Genomic DNA, 14,606 nt, shown 5'->3' with positions numbered 1-14,606 from the left:
CCCACATATATCATACTGGAAATAAAAAAGTGTATCCTTTTATCCTCATTGGTAGTTTCCTTAATATATTTTCTGCAGCTCAGTTCTTTGTGCTGAAATTTTCACTGTCCTGTTGTTTTGTAATCTCTAATTTAAATGTTCTTTCGTCCATTTCAGGGAAACTGCTTTTTGTTGTTTCCTTTCCTAAGACAGACTAATACCTAATTTCTTTTAGGCTGTCTTAAATTTATAAACTGATCGTAGGCCCCATAGACTGATCACTCCAGTTACACCCATAAATCCTGAAAGAGGTAAATGAAAATTGGTCAGCAGCAAAGAAAAGGATCTTTATTTACTATTTTCTTGAGTAGCTTACTGTGTGCATGAAGGAAGCATACAAGACACTAACAGCTTTGAGTGAAAAACTGACTGCCACTTTATTGAGTGCATACTGAGTACATATAGGATATATCCTCCCTCTCTGCTCAGACGAAGAAATAGCATTAATGCATCTGGATCATTATAAATTCTCTGTGTTGTCATCCTAAAGAAGGAACAACTCTCTTATCTGAGCTAGCAATGGGACTCAAACAACAAGCATTGGCTGCTCTCCTGGGGACCTAGTTCTCACTCACCCTGTACCCCTTTAGGTTCTTAATATTGTCCCCAAAACAATTAAGAACATAAGAGCCATGCTGGTCAGATCCATCTAGTCCAGTGCTCCTTTCACACAGTAGCCAACTAGTTGCCTGTGGAAAACCCACAAGTAGGACATGAGTGGCAATAGTACCATCCCGCTTGCATTTACCAGCAAATGGTGTATATTGGCATACTTCTTATGATGCTGCTGGCAGCACATAGCCAACCTGACTATTAGCCATTAATTGTCTTATCCTCCATAAATATGTCTAATCCACTTTTAAAGCTCTCCACGTTTCCATGTTAGTGGCCATCACTACATCCTGTGGTAGTGAATTCTGTTGTTAACTGTGCACCATGTGAAGAAATATTTTCTTTTATCTGGCCTGAACCTCCCACCAGTCAGCTTCATCATGGGATGATCCAGATTTCTGTATTATGAAAGAGGAAGAACAATGCTTCTTAACCACTTTCTCCACACCATGCATAATTTTGTACACTTCTATCATGTCTCCCCTTATTTGCTTTTTTTCTAAGCTAAATGATGCCAGACATAACTTTTCCTCATAGAAAACTTGCTACAGCCTAGGTATCAACAGATGCTCTCATCTGTGTCTAGAATCTGGAGTCCTGCTAGCTGTGTTGTTGTTTATTCGTTCAGTTGCTTCCGACTCTTCGTGACTTCATGGACCAGCCCACGCCAGAGCTTTCTGTCGGCCGTTGCCACCCCCAGCTCCCCTAAGGTCAAGTCTGTCACCTCCAGAATATCATCCATCCATCTTGCCCTTGGTCGGCCCCTCTTCCTTTTGCCTTCCACTTTCCCTAGCATCAGCCTCTTCTCCAGGGTATCCTGTCTTCTCAGTATGTGGCCAAAGTACTTCAGTTTTGCCTTTACTACCATTCCCTCAAGTGAGCAGTCTGGCTTTATTTCCTGGAGTATGGACTGGTTTGATCTTCTTGCAGTCCACAGCACTCTCAGAATTTTCCTCCAACACCACAGTTCAAAAGCGTCTATCTTCCTTCGCTCAGCTTTCCTTATGGTCCAGCTCTCGCAGCCATAGGTTACTACGGGGAATACCATTGCTTTAACTATGCGGACCTTTGTTGTCAGTGTGGTGTCTCTGCTCTTAACTATTTTATTAAGATTTGTCATTTCTCTCTTCCCAAGAAGTAAACGTCTTCTGATTTCCTGGCTGCAGTCAGCGTCTGCAGTAATCTTTGCGCCCAGAAATACAAAGTCTGTCACTGCCTCCATGTTTTCTCCCTCTATTTGCCAGTTATCAATCAAGCTGGTTGCCATAATCTTGGTTTTTTTGAGGTTTAACTGCAACTCAGCTTTTGCACTTTCTTCTTTCACCTTTGTCATAAGGCTCCTCAGCTCCTCCTCGCTTTCAGCCATCAAAGTGGTGTCATCTGCATATCTGAGATTGTTAATGTTTCTTCCTGCGATTTTAACTCCAGCCTTGGATTCCTCAAGCCCAGCACGTCGCACGATATGTTCTGCATACAAGTTGAATAGGTAACGTGAGAGTATACAACCCTGTCGTACTCCTTTCCCAATCTTAAACCAGTCCGTTGTTCCGTGGTCTGTTCTTACCGTTGCTACTTGTTCGTTATACAGATTCCTCAGGAGGCAGACAAGATGGCTTGGTATCCCCATACCACCAAGAACTTGCCACAGTTTGTTATGATCCACACAGTCAAAGGCTTTAGAATAGTCAATAAAACTGAAATAGATGTTTTTCTGGAACTCCCTGGCTTTCTCCATTATCCAGCGGATATTGGCAATTTGGTCTCTAGTTCCTCTGCCTTTTCTAAACCCAGCCTGTACATCTGGCAATTCTTGCTCCATGAATTGCTGGAGTCTACCTTGCAGGATCTTGAGCATTACCTTACTGGCATGTGAAATAAGTGCCACTGTCCGATAGTTTGAACAATCTTTAGTGTTTCCCTTTTTTGGTATGGGGATATAAATTGATTTTTTCTAGTCTGATGGCCATTCTTGTGTTTTCCAAATTTGCTGGCATATGGCATGCATCACCTTGACAGCATCATCTTGCAATATTTTAAACAGTTCAGCTGGGATACCGTCGTCTCCTGCTGCCTTGTTATTAGCAATGCTTCTTAAGGCCCATTCAACCTCACTCTTCAGGATGTCTGGCTCTAACTCACTGACCACACCTGAGCTATCCCCGATATTATTATCCTTCCTATACAGATCTTCCATATATTCTTGCCACCTTTTCTTGATCTCTTCTGTTTCTGTTAGGTCCTTGCCATCTTTGTTTTTGATCATACCCATTTTTGCCTGGAATTTACCTCCGATGTTTCTAATCTTCTGGAAGAGGTCTCTTGTCCTTCATATTCATTTGTCTTCTTCCACTTCCGCGCATTGCTTGTTTGAAAGTAATTCCTTATCTCTTCTGGCTAACCTCTGGAATTTTGCATTTAATTGGGCATATCTCCCCCTATCACTGTTGCCTTTTGCTTTCCTTCTTTCTTGGGCTACTTCCAGTGTCTCAGCAGACAGCCATCTTGCCTTCTTGGTTTTCTTTTTCTTTGGGAAGTTTTTTGTTGCCACCTCTTGGACAATGTTGCGAACTTCTGTCCATAGTTCTTCCGGGACCCTATCTACTAAATCTAGTCCCTTAAATCTATTCTTCACTTCCATTGCATATTCATTAGGAATATTAGTGAGCTCATATCTAACTGATCTGTGGGTCTTCCCTATTCTCTTTAGTTTGATTCTAAATTGTGCAATAAGAAGTTCGTGATCTGAACTACAGTCAGCTCCAGGTCTTGTTTTTACCGTCTGTATAGATGTCCGCCACCTTTGGCTGCAAAGGATGTAGTCAATCTGATTTCGGTATCCTTTACATAATTATGGATGTGAGCAAACATTCATTATTAGGCCCATTAAATGGCGATAGAATTGGCCTACAACATACTTGTCCATTATCTTACCAAATGGAGCAACTACTAAGGATGGATGTTCTATCTCTTGCATGCCCATAAACTGACTTTTGCTAGAAAGTGAGAACTGCTATTATTGAATTGTCACATAGAGAATGAGTAGGTGCTATTACTGCTTGATACATTTGAGTATAATGATTTCTTGAAGCCAAAATATCTTAATGAGATTTTGTTAATCTCCTGCATACAGTTGTAATATACCCCGCACCAAGTTAAAAGCAAATTAAGAATTAATTTTAAAACTTTTCAAAGTTCTGAATAAATATTCTCCCAACTCAATGTCTGTGGGGGGGGAGTATTTGTCTAATAGAATTAAATATTTATAGGGCTACTGTTTATTAACTATATTTTCTCTTTCAGAGTCACTGAATTAACTGGATATGAACCACAGGACCTGATTGAAAAGACTCTCTACCACCATGTGCATGGATGTGATGTATTTCATTTACGATATGCTCACCATCTCTGTAAGTAGAGGAAAACAACATTATTCACTTGTAATGTATGACAATGGCACATGGTGGTATTCCGCTAATGCTTTGAGCAAGGACAAGCAGTAGTTCTGAGCCACCAAAATTCAGCTTTCATTAGTTATAGTTGTGTTCATTGTAGTTATTTTACTGTTGTTTTGATATGGTTAACCATGTTGAGTTTCCTTTGGCGGAGAAAGAATAACTTGAATGACTGAATGAAATATGAATAAGTAGATATTAAGGTTGCAGTCTAAAGTGCAGCATTTAAGAAAACCAAGTAGAATCAGCAACAAGGAGGCAGTTGGGAATAGAAGGCAGGTTTTATCAACAGATTTGGACTGGGTTTGGATGGTTGCAATGGGAAAAGAAGCCATTGTGGCTTCTCCACTTGCCCCCCATGTGTGCTGTGTGTGCGTCTTCCATCTATATAATCCCCCACGATTAATAGTGATTAATGGTGTCTGAATATGATGGTTCGAAGGATTAAAAAGGTCTGTGGTTTCTTTGAATTGGGTAGTTATCTGTGATGTGAAGATCTCTGCCCACATAGCAGGAGGCTCTGGTCTTACACCCCTTTCTTTTGTGTTGAGAGTCTAATTTAGAACTAAATCAGAGTAGGCGAGAGTTCATGCCAGCCAAACTAGAACTAGTCCATGCTGACAGACCCAAATTACTGTGCACACATGACACTGTTAGTTTCTGTATGAAGTGTGAACCTTGTTATCGAATGTGCTTCCCTTTGTGTAGACACATGCATACACTTATTCATGTTCTCATGGATATGCATTTATTAAACCCAACAGGCACATTTATTGATTTTAGACAAGAATTTAAAAGGCACGTTGATTATGGGAAATTAACTTGATAGAGTAACATCAAGTATATTAATAAACAATAAACTGGCAACCCTTCCTCGAGAACTGTACTCTGCATGAAAAAATTAGCTACATTTTTGGCAAGGCCAGTCCCTGAAGCATAAAACAAGACAGTGGGCAAATGTGAACAGTCCATTCTGCAGTGGTAGGGGGTTGGATTGGGATGATAGCACAAGGAGGAGGGGATTGGATAATGCAGAGTTCTCAATAATCATGCGCTCATGTCCTGCTTGTGGGTTTCCCGTGAGCAGCTGGTTGGCTACTATGTTCATGACATGACTGCTTGGGCTTATCTTGTGTCAGTGATTTTCCAGCTTGCCAAAGTTGGGGGTGACAGGCTCCAAGTTTACTGTTGTTTAGCCCAGAATGGGGTCTGTTTAGTTCACTCTAAAACTGAGCTATTTCATTACAACTTGGAAAATAGAAGAAAAGATGGCAGGGCTAGCATTTTACAGGCTATATGGAGTATGGTGAAGTGCTGAAATAGTGCTAATGCTAGAGAAGGGTGTGACCCTTTAACTTTAGTAATTGCAGAACTAAATGTACCAACATAAAGTCTTAAAGTCTTAAATAGTACTCAGGAAGCACCACAACTGCTGTATCAAGTAAAATATGTACAGGGAATGAAAAGGACAAAAGCAGTAAGAAAAACATAATATGTGAGTAGCAAAGGACAAACTTTTAAGAAGAGCCTATCATAAGAATTAAAAAACAAAATGTACATACTATTTTTCAAGAGTTTTGTTACAACATTTCTGCCATTCATCAACAAATAGCTAGACTGACATGAGTATTAAAAGCTTGCAGACTGAATACATGTTGCAGCTTGATGATTGGTGGACAAATCCAATGGGGTGCTACCGCCCCTGCTGATTCTCTTCCGCTCTGTCAATTGCATCATGTAAGTGGCTCTTGCCAGGTGTGCAGTAACAGTTTAGTGCTTCCAAGGGCACCCTGAAATGAGCAAAACCAGGTGATCTGCCTCCTAGAAACAAGCATTTCTACTCAATTCAGGGCTTCCCCCTAGGAAGCACTAAATTTCCCTTGCATAAATGGTGGGTCCACTTGTGGAACAGAATCGGTGGGGCAGAAAGGAATTGGTGGGGCCATAAGTGCCCCTTTGGATTCCATCCTATGTGACATCCTGACATCAAAATATGGAAAGAACTTATACCTAATAAGAGAGAAGGAAAGTATAATAAAATGATTTATTTATTTAAAACATTTCTTGGCCACCTTTCAGGGCAGAAGCTTACAACAATATGGGCACTTACAACAAAGGAAGCTTACAACAATAAAATACATAAAAACAGTTAAAATATTAAAAGCAATAAAATATGTTCATAATATGGCAAGTAAAAATAATAAAACCAACAATATAACCAGCAAGAATAATAGCAGCAATAACAGTACTCATCATGGGAAGGCCACAGTAAAATAAAATGTTATTAAGGCCTTCTTAAAAGCCTGCGAGGATGGTGCATGGTGGACCTCCAGTGGGAATTTGTTCCAGAGGTTTGGTGCCACTGCTGAGAAGGCCCTTTCCCGTGTACTTACCCATGTAATTGCTCTCATGGGTAGACAAATGAGAAGGGCCTCTCTTTCTGATCTTAATGTGTGGGCAGGCTGATATGGGTGAAGGTGGTCCTTCAAGTAACTAGGTCCCAAACACTTTAGAGCTTTAAATGTCAAAATCAGCACCTTGAATTGGGCTCGGAAACACACCAGTAACCAGTGCAGCTGGCACAGTATAGGCATTATATGATCAAATCGCCTCACTACCAGTACTCAGGCAGCCACATTCTACACCAGTTAAAGTTTCTGAACCGTCTTCAAAGGCAGCCCCACGTACAGCACATTACAGTAGTCTAGCCTGGACGTGACTAATGCGTAGATAACTGGGGCAAGGTCCATCCTTTCCAGATAGGGCTGCAGCTGGTGTACCACCTTAAGCTGGTAGAATGCACTCCTGGACACAGCAGTCACCTGGTTTTATGAGGAATAAGTTCCTCTTATTCATCTGCAAGCTGCCCTGACTTGGTACGTGACAAGTTAGGCCAGCTCAGAGTTTTTTTAGGGTTTTAAAATTTGCGGCAATCACAATTTGCACAAATCAGACAATTTACACCTGCCATTTTGCACAAATTGTGCTATTTATGGCCACCATTTTGCACAAATCACGACTTGTGTAAATCACCCTCCCCCGCATAAAGTTCCTGGGTTTGGGGAACTAAACCACTGCTCAGCTTGGGAAAAGGTCCAAATTTCCCCATGATGGTGAACAAGGCCGGTGCTGGACTATTTTGCGCCCTAGGCAAGGAGAGCTACTTGCACCCCCCTCCCCCCTAAAATTATCAAAAGCCTTCAATTTTTTAGAACAGATGTGTTGTAGAAAAAATAAAAAGCTCAAAACTTGAAACTGCTAAATTTATTTTAAATTGCAAGAATAAGTAATAAATAATAATCAATTTTTGATTATCTTTCGCAAATCCAATGGGGGGGGCACCCACCATCTCGCGTGGAGACTGAAGACGCCTGGAGGGGTGTAAATGGGGTGCAGAAGCACCGCTTGGCCCCTGCACGTGGACCTCCATGCATGCCCCACGATCACACACAGTACAAGATTTTACAGGGGGTCCAGAGGACAGTGTCTTCCACTTGTGTTACTCCTGTGTTTTTCCACCTCTCCTGTCATTTTTCTCTCTCCAGAAAAAAAAAGCATTATGGGAAAAAGATGGACTAGGTGTGCCAAGCCTTTTGATTCATAGCTCTCAAAGCCCTCTTCCTGGAAGCACACCTAGGTGACAATCCTATACTTAGTTACCTTGGAGTAAGCGCCATTGAACTCACTGAGGCTTACTTCTGAGTAGACATGTGTATGATCGCCCTTAGTCTTACTAGACCAGGATTATTTATTTTTAAATGGAGGAAATATTTTATTTATTTATTACATTTATATACCACCCCACAGCCGAAGCTCTCACCCACTCACTCAGAAGTAATGCCTCAAAGCAATCACCACACTTCCCTTCCCCCCCACCACTCCCAAGTATTTTTCTTAGAATCCAGTTACTCTGTTCCCTTTTGTTTCAGAATTATTAACATGAAAAAAAAATATACAGCTCTCCAGGAAATGTGCTAGATTCGAGTCAGGAAGCTGTAAGAATTCAAATCTTTTTCATGATAGCAATCTCATGTCTTAATGCTGCTCAGTACCAGAGCAACCTGTACAGCAGCTCTTGCCCAGTCTGGTGACCTCCAGATGTGTTAGACTACAACTCCCATACTCCTCAGCCAGCATGGGCAATAGGCTCAGGAGTGTGGGATTTGTAGTGCAACACATCTGAAGTGGGCAGTTTCGGGAAGGCTTCGATATCTCCTCTCTCTTTCTCTCCCCCTCCCCCCCCCCCCCACCTCGGTGTCCTGTATGATAAGAGTTCAATGTCGTGCTATGCTGCTGCCTGGGCTTCGAAGACAAAGCAACTATAGGCTGCAGCTGTTGATTAAAGCCGACTTACCCTGCTCTTTCAGGGGGGGCGTGGATTTGCTCTCACCTTTAAAGCCGACATTCTTACCCCGCTCTTTCAAAGGGGGTGTGGATTTGCTCTCGCCTTTCACCTCACTCGCTCCAACAACAGGAAGTCCAGGGAGAGAGAGGGAGAGGGAGAGTTTTGCTGGGGTAGCAAGCATTTCTCTGCTTGGCAGGGCTGCGCCAATTCCAGGCGTCCCGTGGCTGAAGGTGGTGGCCACCGCTGTCAACCCCTGCCACTGTGCTCAGCCGCTAAGCGTTTGTGCCGGCTGGGAAGAGCCCGCAGTGGCGCTGGAAGCAGGTGACGGGTTGCGAGTCCCAGGGGCTGCGGACCAGGCAGGCCATGCTGCGCCCCTCTGAGATCTGCGCACCCTAGGCCGCTGCCTTATTCGCCTATATGGTCGCGCTGGCCCACCTGATATCAAACAAAAATTCCTGCATGCTTTGGTTTCACTTATCTATCAGATTCCTTCAATGATCTGACTGTGTTTACATCAGGATTTTTACATCATCATACAGAAGCTATACCATCCCACTGGAGCAGTGTTGGACCAATTTGAATGATCTGTGTCTGGAGAGTGATGGATTTGCATAAATTCCTGAGACCTTAAGCAGCTCATAGCTGTCATGGCCTGCTCTCCTATTGCAGCCTTGGTCATTCTGGGATGCAGAGAAGACTCTTCACTCCAAAGACTCCTCTCCCAATAAATAGAGACCACTCACCCTCTTGGTGTACCAGGGAGCTGGGTACATTTAAACAGTTTGGATGACTGCTAGAACATCTGGTGGAAAACTAAGGATGAACCAACTGAACACAGATCAGGGTACTTCCAGACAAAGGGGCCTAATACTAATAATCAGAAGATGGAGAAACAGTGAGAAAACTCAGAAAGGTTATGAGTGGAAAATAATGTCATCTGGGCTCCCCATAAAATGCCAAGAACGAGGCAAGGTGATTGAGGGATAAAAGCCTCATCTGGAGCATTCTAAGAACAAAGCCTGTAATATTCTGTGGAAGTGATGGCAGTGAAGAAACATTGGTGCAGGTCTTTTTCTAGTGTGGCCTACAGAGTTTCTTAAGGCTCCAGAGACCCACTCTGATTTGTTTGCTAAGCAGTTCATGAATAAAACTGGTATGCTATGGTGTGCTTTGAATTTGGCCAAATCCTGAACCAAGTCAGGTTGATTCAGAAAGATATGAGAGATGTTTAGATTTGGAGAGGGAACATAGCTCAGTCTGATAGAGCAATTGTTTTGCAGGCAGAAGGTCCCAGGTTCAATCCCTGGATTCCCCAGGTAGGGCAAGGAAAGAATCCCACCTGAAACCCTGAGAGCTGCTGCCAGTCAGTGTCAACATTACTGGGCTAGATGGAGCAATGGTCTGACTCAGTATAAGGCAGCTCTCTATGTTCCTAAGTGCTGGCAAGATATACTCTGTTAATAAACATACTGCTGTAGTTTGCACTAGCTGCAGTTTCTGAGCAGTCCTTGAAGATATTCTATATATATTGCCATCTTATGGTTTGTTCTGTACTGTAGATATTTTTATATTCTCCTGTGCTGTTTGTGATTTTATATTGCATGTTATTCTTTTAAATAGTTGCATTGTGTTTTATGTTTTTAATTGTTTGTATTGTATTTTAGACCTTTAATTGTTTATAATCCTACCAGACAGGAAGTTCCTAAGGGGAGCTGCTCTGAAATGGACCAAATTCAAATCTGAACTCTCCTGAAGTTACATTAGCAGTTCAGAGAAGCCCAGACAGTGTTTTTACAAAAACTGATATATTTCACCTCAAATTCTTCATATAATGAAAATGCCAGTGTGGGAAGGTTTGTGTATGTAGTTGGTTTTATCAGAGCTCTCCAATTTCAGTAGTCTGGGGAAGGGTTTTTGAAGTAATATATTGCAAGACTCCTTCAGTGTTCAGTGTTCTTTGCTAGTTCTCTCTCTCCCTGGAGCAGGAATATTAAAAGAGTTTTTGTGGAGCCTGGGACCTGGGAGGGTCTATCATTGGGTGGTTGCTTGAAGAATGCTCCACATCCATAATTCACCAATGATCTATTGTACTTTCTGTACAATAGATCATTGAGGAGGGCAACCAGGATGATCAGAGGTCTGGAAACAAAGCCCTATGAAGAGAGACTGAAAGAACTGGGCATGTTTAGCCTGGAGAAGAGAAGATTGAGGGGAGACATGATAGCACTCTTCAAATACTTAAAAGGTTGTCACACAGAGGAGGGCCAGGATCTCTTCTCCATCCTCCCAGAGTGCAGGACACGGAATAATGGGCTCAAGTTAAAGGAAGCCAGATTCCAGCTGGACATCAGGAAAAACTTCCTGACTGTTAGAGCAGTACGACAATGGAATCAGTTACCTAGGGAGGTTGTGGCCTCTCCCACACTAGAGGCATTCAAGAGGCAACTGGACAAGCATCTGTCAGGGATGCTTTAGGGTGGATTCTTGCATTGAGAAGGGGGTTGGACTCGATGGCTTTGTAGGTCCCTTCCAACTTTGCTATTCTATGATTCTATGTAGGTGCTAAATGAACAGAAAACAAAGAAGTCTTAAACTGTTTTCATCCATCATAACTCCTGCACTCATACACAAATTCAATAGTAATGATTATCTGCACTGAGAGAACATTTGATTGTAACAACTCAGATGCAGAATTTTGTAAGTTTCTTGCGGTATGTCGTTGCTTGGAAATTCAATTATAGGGAATGAATTCTACTTGCTTCTCTTTTTTTAAAGAAGTACAATGGTACGGTCTGAAAGGACATGATGCTGTAACATTACTTAATTCAAGCAGGGCTAAATCAGTGTTTGCACAAGTCAGCTAGGAATCTTATATATACCACCTCATGTTGTGCAGAGAAAAGGCAGAATACAAATGTAATTAAATCTTTTCCATGTTATGTTTTATAGTACTGGTGAAAGGACAAGTTACAACCAAGTACTATCGGTTGCTGTCAAAGAACGGTGGCTGGGTTTGGGTCCAGAGCTATGCCACCATTGTACACAATAGCCGCTCATCACGACCTCACTGCATAGTGAGTGTCAATTATGTCCTAACGTAAGTCCATATTTCCCACCATTGTATGTCACATTCATTTTGCTCATTGATGTTGTGTATTTAAACTGTAGCTGTTTTTTCCATCTTGCTTTGTTGCTTAAAAAGGTTGATCGCTAAAAATACATTCGTTGTTGTGCTTTATAACATTGTTTCCAGTGTTGGTAAGGTTGCTATCTTTTTCCAGGCAGAGACCAAGGGGAAAAATATGGCATCTTAGGTATGACCAATATAAAGATGAGGCTCATCTCACTTGTGGGTATCAACCTACCATTTAAGACCTGTTTTTCAGTTAGCTAATCCAAGAATGAATATATTTTAAGTTACATTAAAATGGACTCAGTCCCTATAATATTATTAAAAACCTTACTCTTGGGCCAGTCCAAGACATTTTGTTACCTGAGGAGAATGACATGATGGTCTCTTCTCCTGGCATTCCTCTACCAAATCTGGCGCTTTCATTAACACTGGTGATGGGGAAGCCCATGTGATGCATACAGCTCTTCCTCCAACAGAGGGGAGCAAGTAAGGGGTTTAGGAAGAATGGCTGGGTAAATGCCCCCACATCCCAGCATTGACTGCCTTGCTCTGCCTAATGGTAGGGCTGAGCTTGCTGTCTTCCTACACTCTGGAATATTATGTGCTTAAAATGAAATCAGATAAGATGGAAATTCAGTTTAGTTCTTTTAGAGAAGAAAATGCAACTGCAGAACATGCCGTAATGGCTAAAATCCCAGAAGGTGATTTAACTCCCACCTCTTAACCTGTGTAGGCAAATAAACACACTCACAAAAAAATACATGACATGAAGACAGGGTACGACTTTAAGAGATTTGTATATTGTTCGTATTTGAATCACTATATCTTTTAGCAATGAGGTATCTTGGGCCTACATCCTACTTGTTAGCAAATGTGCTTCTCTAGACATGTGTACGAACTTGCACGTGTTTTCAAGACATATGTTTCTTAAGGGATCTTTTAACTTGGGCAATAATGTATCTTGAAGGAAAGGGACCAAATGATATATACCTACACATAGGTTTCTTCAAAACAGGAATGAGAATTTAAATTTTGTAGGAAATTAGCTTGTAGAACACCTGTTATAGAAATCCCAAAATATCAACAGATTGCATATACACTATGCAGAGGCACCAAACATATTCAAAGTGTATTGAGTGAGGGCGCTGAGTTCAAGATGTGGGGAAATTATCTCAGTTCCCCCTTGGAGCCTAAACCAAGGGCTGCAGTGCATGGACTAGACTGTGGACATGCATGTAATTAATTTAGGCAGGTCTTCTGGATACAGAGATAGTGAGAAGGTTGAGGCTAGGCAAATGGGAGCCCTAACACTACTGAGAAAAATAAATGTTTGGGTGAGCTTCCAAGCATGAGGTGGAAAAAAGGGATTTCATGGAGGCTTGTTCTAAAAAGTGGTGCAGTCAGGCTTGTAATGCCTCACAGTAATTATTTATTATATTTTTAATCTGCCCAATAACGGATGACAAAAATTGCACAGTTGCAATACAAATAGGGGATGTTAGGACGAGATTAGCTATACCTAACACCCACCCACGCCAATTTCTAGAATCTTGAGTGTGCATCCTCCTCTCATTATTATCCATGAATGGCCAGAAAAATAGTTGGACACTTCAAAAGATGATATCAGGGCAAGTGCCCAAGAATTTGTCCTGGTATCAAGTAGCTTGGACAACAGAAAGGCAGGATAGGCACCTGAATTGCTGGGCCCAGCTGCAATCTTTCCACAAGTTGACCAGGGAAGCCTGTACAAAGTGGCTGGGCTCCCATCCAGATTAGACCAAACTGCCACACACACACGCACAAAAAGAGGATGCAGGGTAGGAAGCTAAAATGTGAAAATGAAGATTCTCCTGAAAATAGGATAGGGCTGCGGAATATCTTTCCTTGGGTTAGATTTACCTGTTCTTTAAGCTGAAGATTGGAGTATGTTGGCACTCTTAGGGTCTCAGTGGGGAAAATGTCCATTTAGAAAAGCTGCAGTGGGTCTCTGTTTTGGGAAGGTGAGAACCCAGGTGTCCAAGTTCAGGGGAATCCATTAGTAGAGTAGAGTAACAAAACAATAGCATTCTGTGCCATTTAACAATTCTACCTGGGCTTACATAGGCAAATGGAGGCAGCCAGATCTGGTATGAACAGAGGAGATACCTGGCTGGCCATGAAACTCAAAAGTTTGCCAGTTTTCAAAAAGCAGGTTGGAATCCTGCCAGGTAACTGAGTGATTTCAGTTTCAGTCTCAGCGTGTGTCATTGGTCCAACAGCCACGAATGGAACTGATTGGGTAAACCTGCCGTTGAGGGCTTAGATTGTTACACTATTGTCACAAAGGCTTCGAAGATACAATGAGAGCCAGGTGTGATATGACAAAACCACAAAGAGGCTAGTGGACTGGGTGGCTTCAGTAGCTGTTATAGGTTGAAACAATAGGGCTGGGACAGCTCTTAGCCAGAGTAATTGTAAATGTCAAAAGATGTGAATTGTGATGGGCAAGCCAATCAAGAAAGTGCTGAGCCTACAGCTATTTAAAATTGTGTCCTTTCCAAAGAGTTGAGAAATTCCTGGTCTTGCACCAGAACTAATGATTTACTCATACTTGAGGCAGATGTGTGCATAGTTAAATTGGTATTAATTCTGTAATGCTACCTCTAGCCTTCTTACATGACCCCGAGAAACTGGATGGTGGGTGATTGTCATTTTTTTGGTCTTGGTAGCTTAGCAAAACCCTGTCCCTGGATTCCTCTGGAACTGGTTCTGATTTAGTAAGCCACGATTGCGAGCTTAATCAATTGTAGCCCCAGTTACGTTGTGAGGTAAATATACCTCCACAACTGAGAAACGGGTTGAACATTCTCAAATTTGACATTGTTAACCATTAACAAGTGTCAGCTACACAACTGAAAACTAATGACAAGTTGGGGGTGTATATCCAGTCACTCCTTTTGTACAACATCGTAGATCAATCTTATATTGGCAGGTTCCATTCAGTATGGTAAACATACAACCAATTGGCAAATCTTGAATGACGGCC

The 14,606-nt window shown here is 41.9% G+C and overlaps 2 protein-coding genes across 2 annotated transcripts in view; one reads left to right on the top strand and one right to left on the bottom strand.

The window, feature by feature from the left end:
• The window catches only part of SIM2 (SIM bHLH transcription factor 2), a 59,982-nt gene that overhangs the window by 40,931 nt on the left and 4,445 nt on the right, over nt 1–14,606 (top strand). Inside the window, exons 7-8 of the mRNA XM_063126636.1 lie at nt 3,952–4,058; nt 11,398–11,545. Coding sequence (XP_062982706.1) covers nt 3,952–4,058; nt 11,398–11,545 — 255 coding nt within the window. The remainder of the gene's footprint in view (nt 1–3,951; nt 4,059–11,397; nt 11,546–14,606) is intronic.
• Nucleotides 6,843–14,606, bottom strand: part of HLCS (holocarboxylase synthetase) — a 147,447-nt gene continuing 139,683 nt past the window's right edge. Inside the window, exon 12 of the transcript XR_010025467.1 lies at nt 6,843–6,886. The gene's annotated coding sequence lies outside the window, so the exon portion shown is untranslated. The remainder of the gene's footprint in view (nt 6,887–14,606) is intronic.

The sequence above is a fragment of the Elgaria multicarinata genome, chromosome 5, assembly GCF_023053635.1.
Source record: "Elgaria multicarinata webbii isolate HBS135686 ecotype San Diego chromosome 5, rElgMul1.1.pri, whole genome shotgun sequence".
Classification (NCBI taxonomy): domain Eukaryota; kingdom Metazoa; phylum Chordata; class Lepidosauria; order Squamata; family Anguidae; genus Elgaria; species Elgaria multicarinata.
This window is presented reverse-complemented; position numbering and strand designations above follow the sequence as displayed.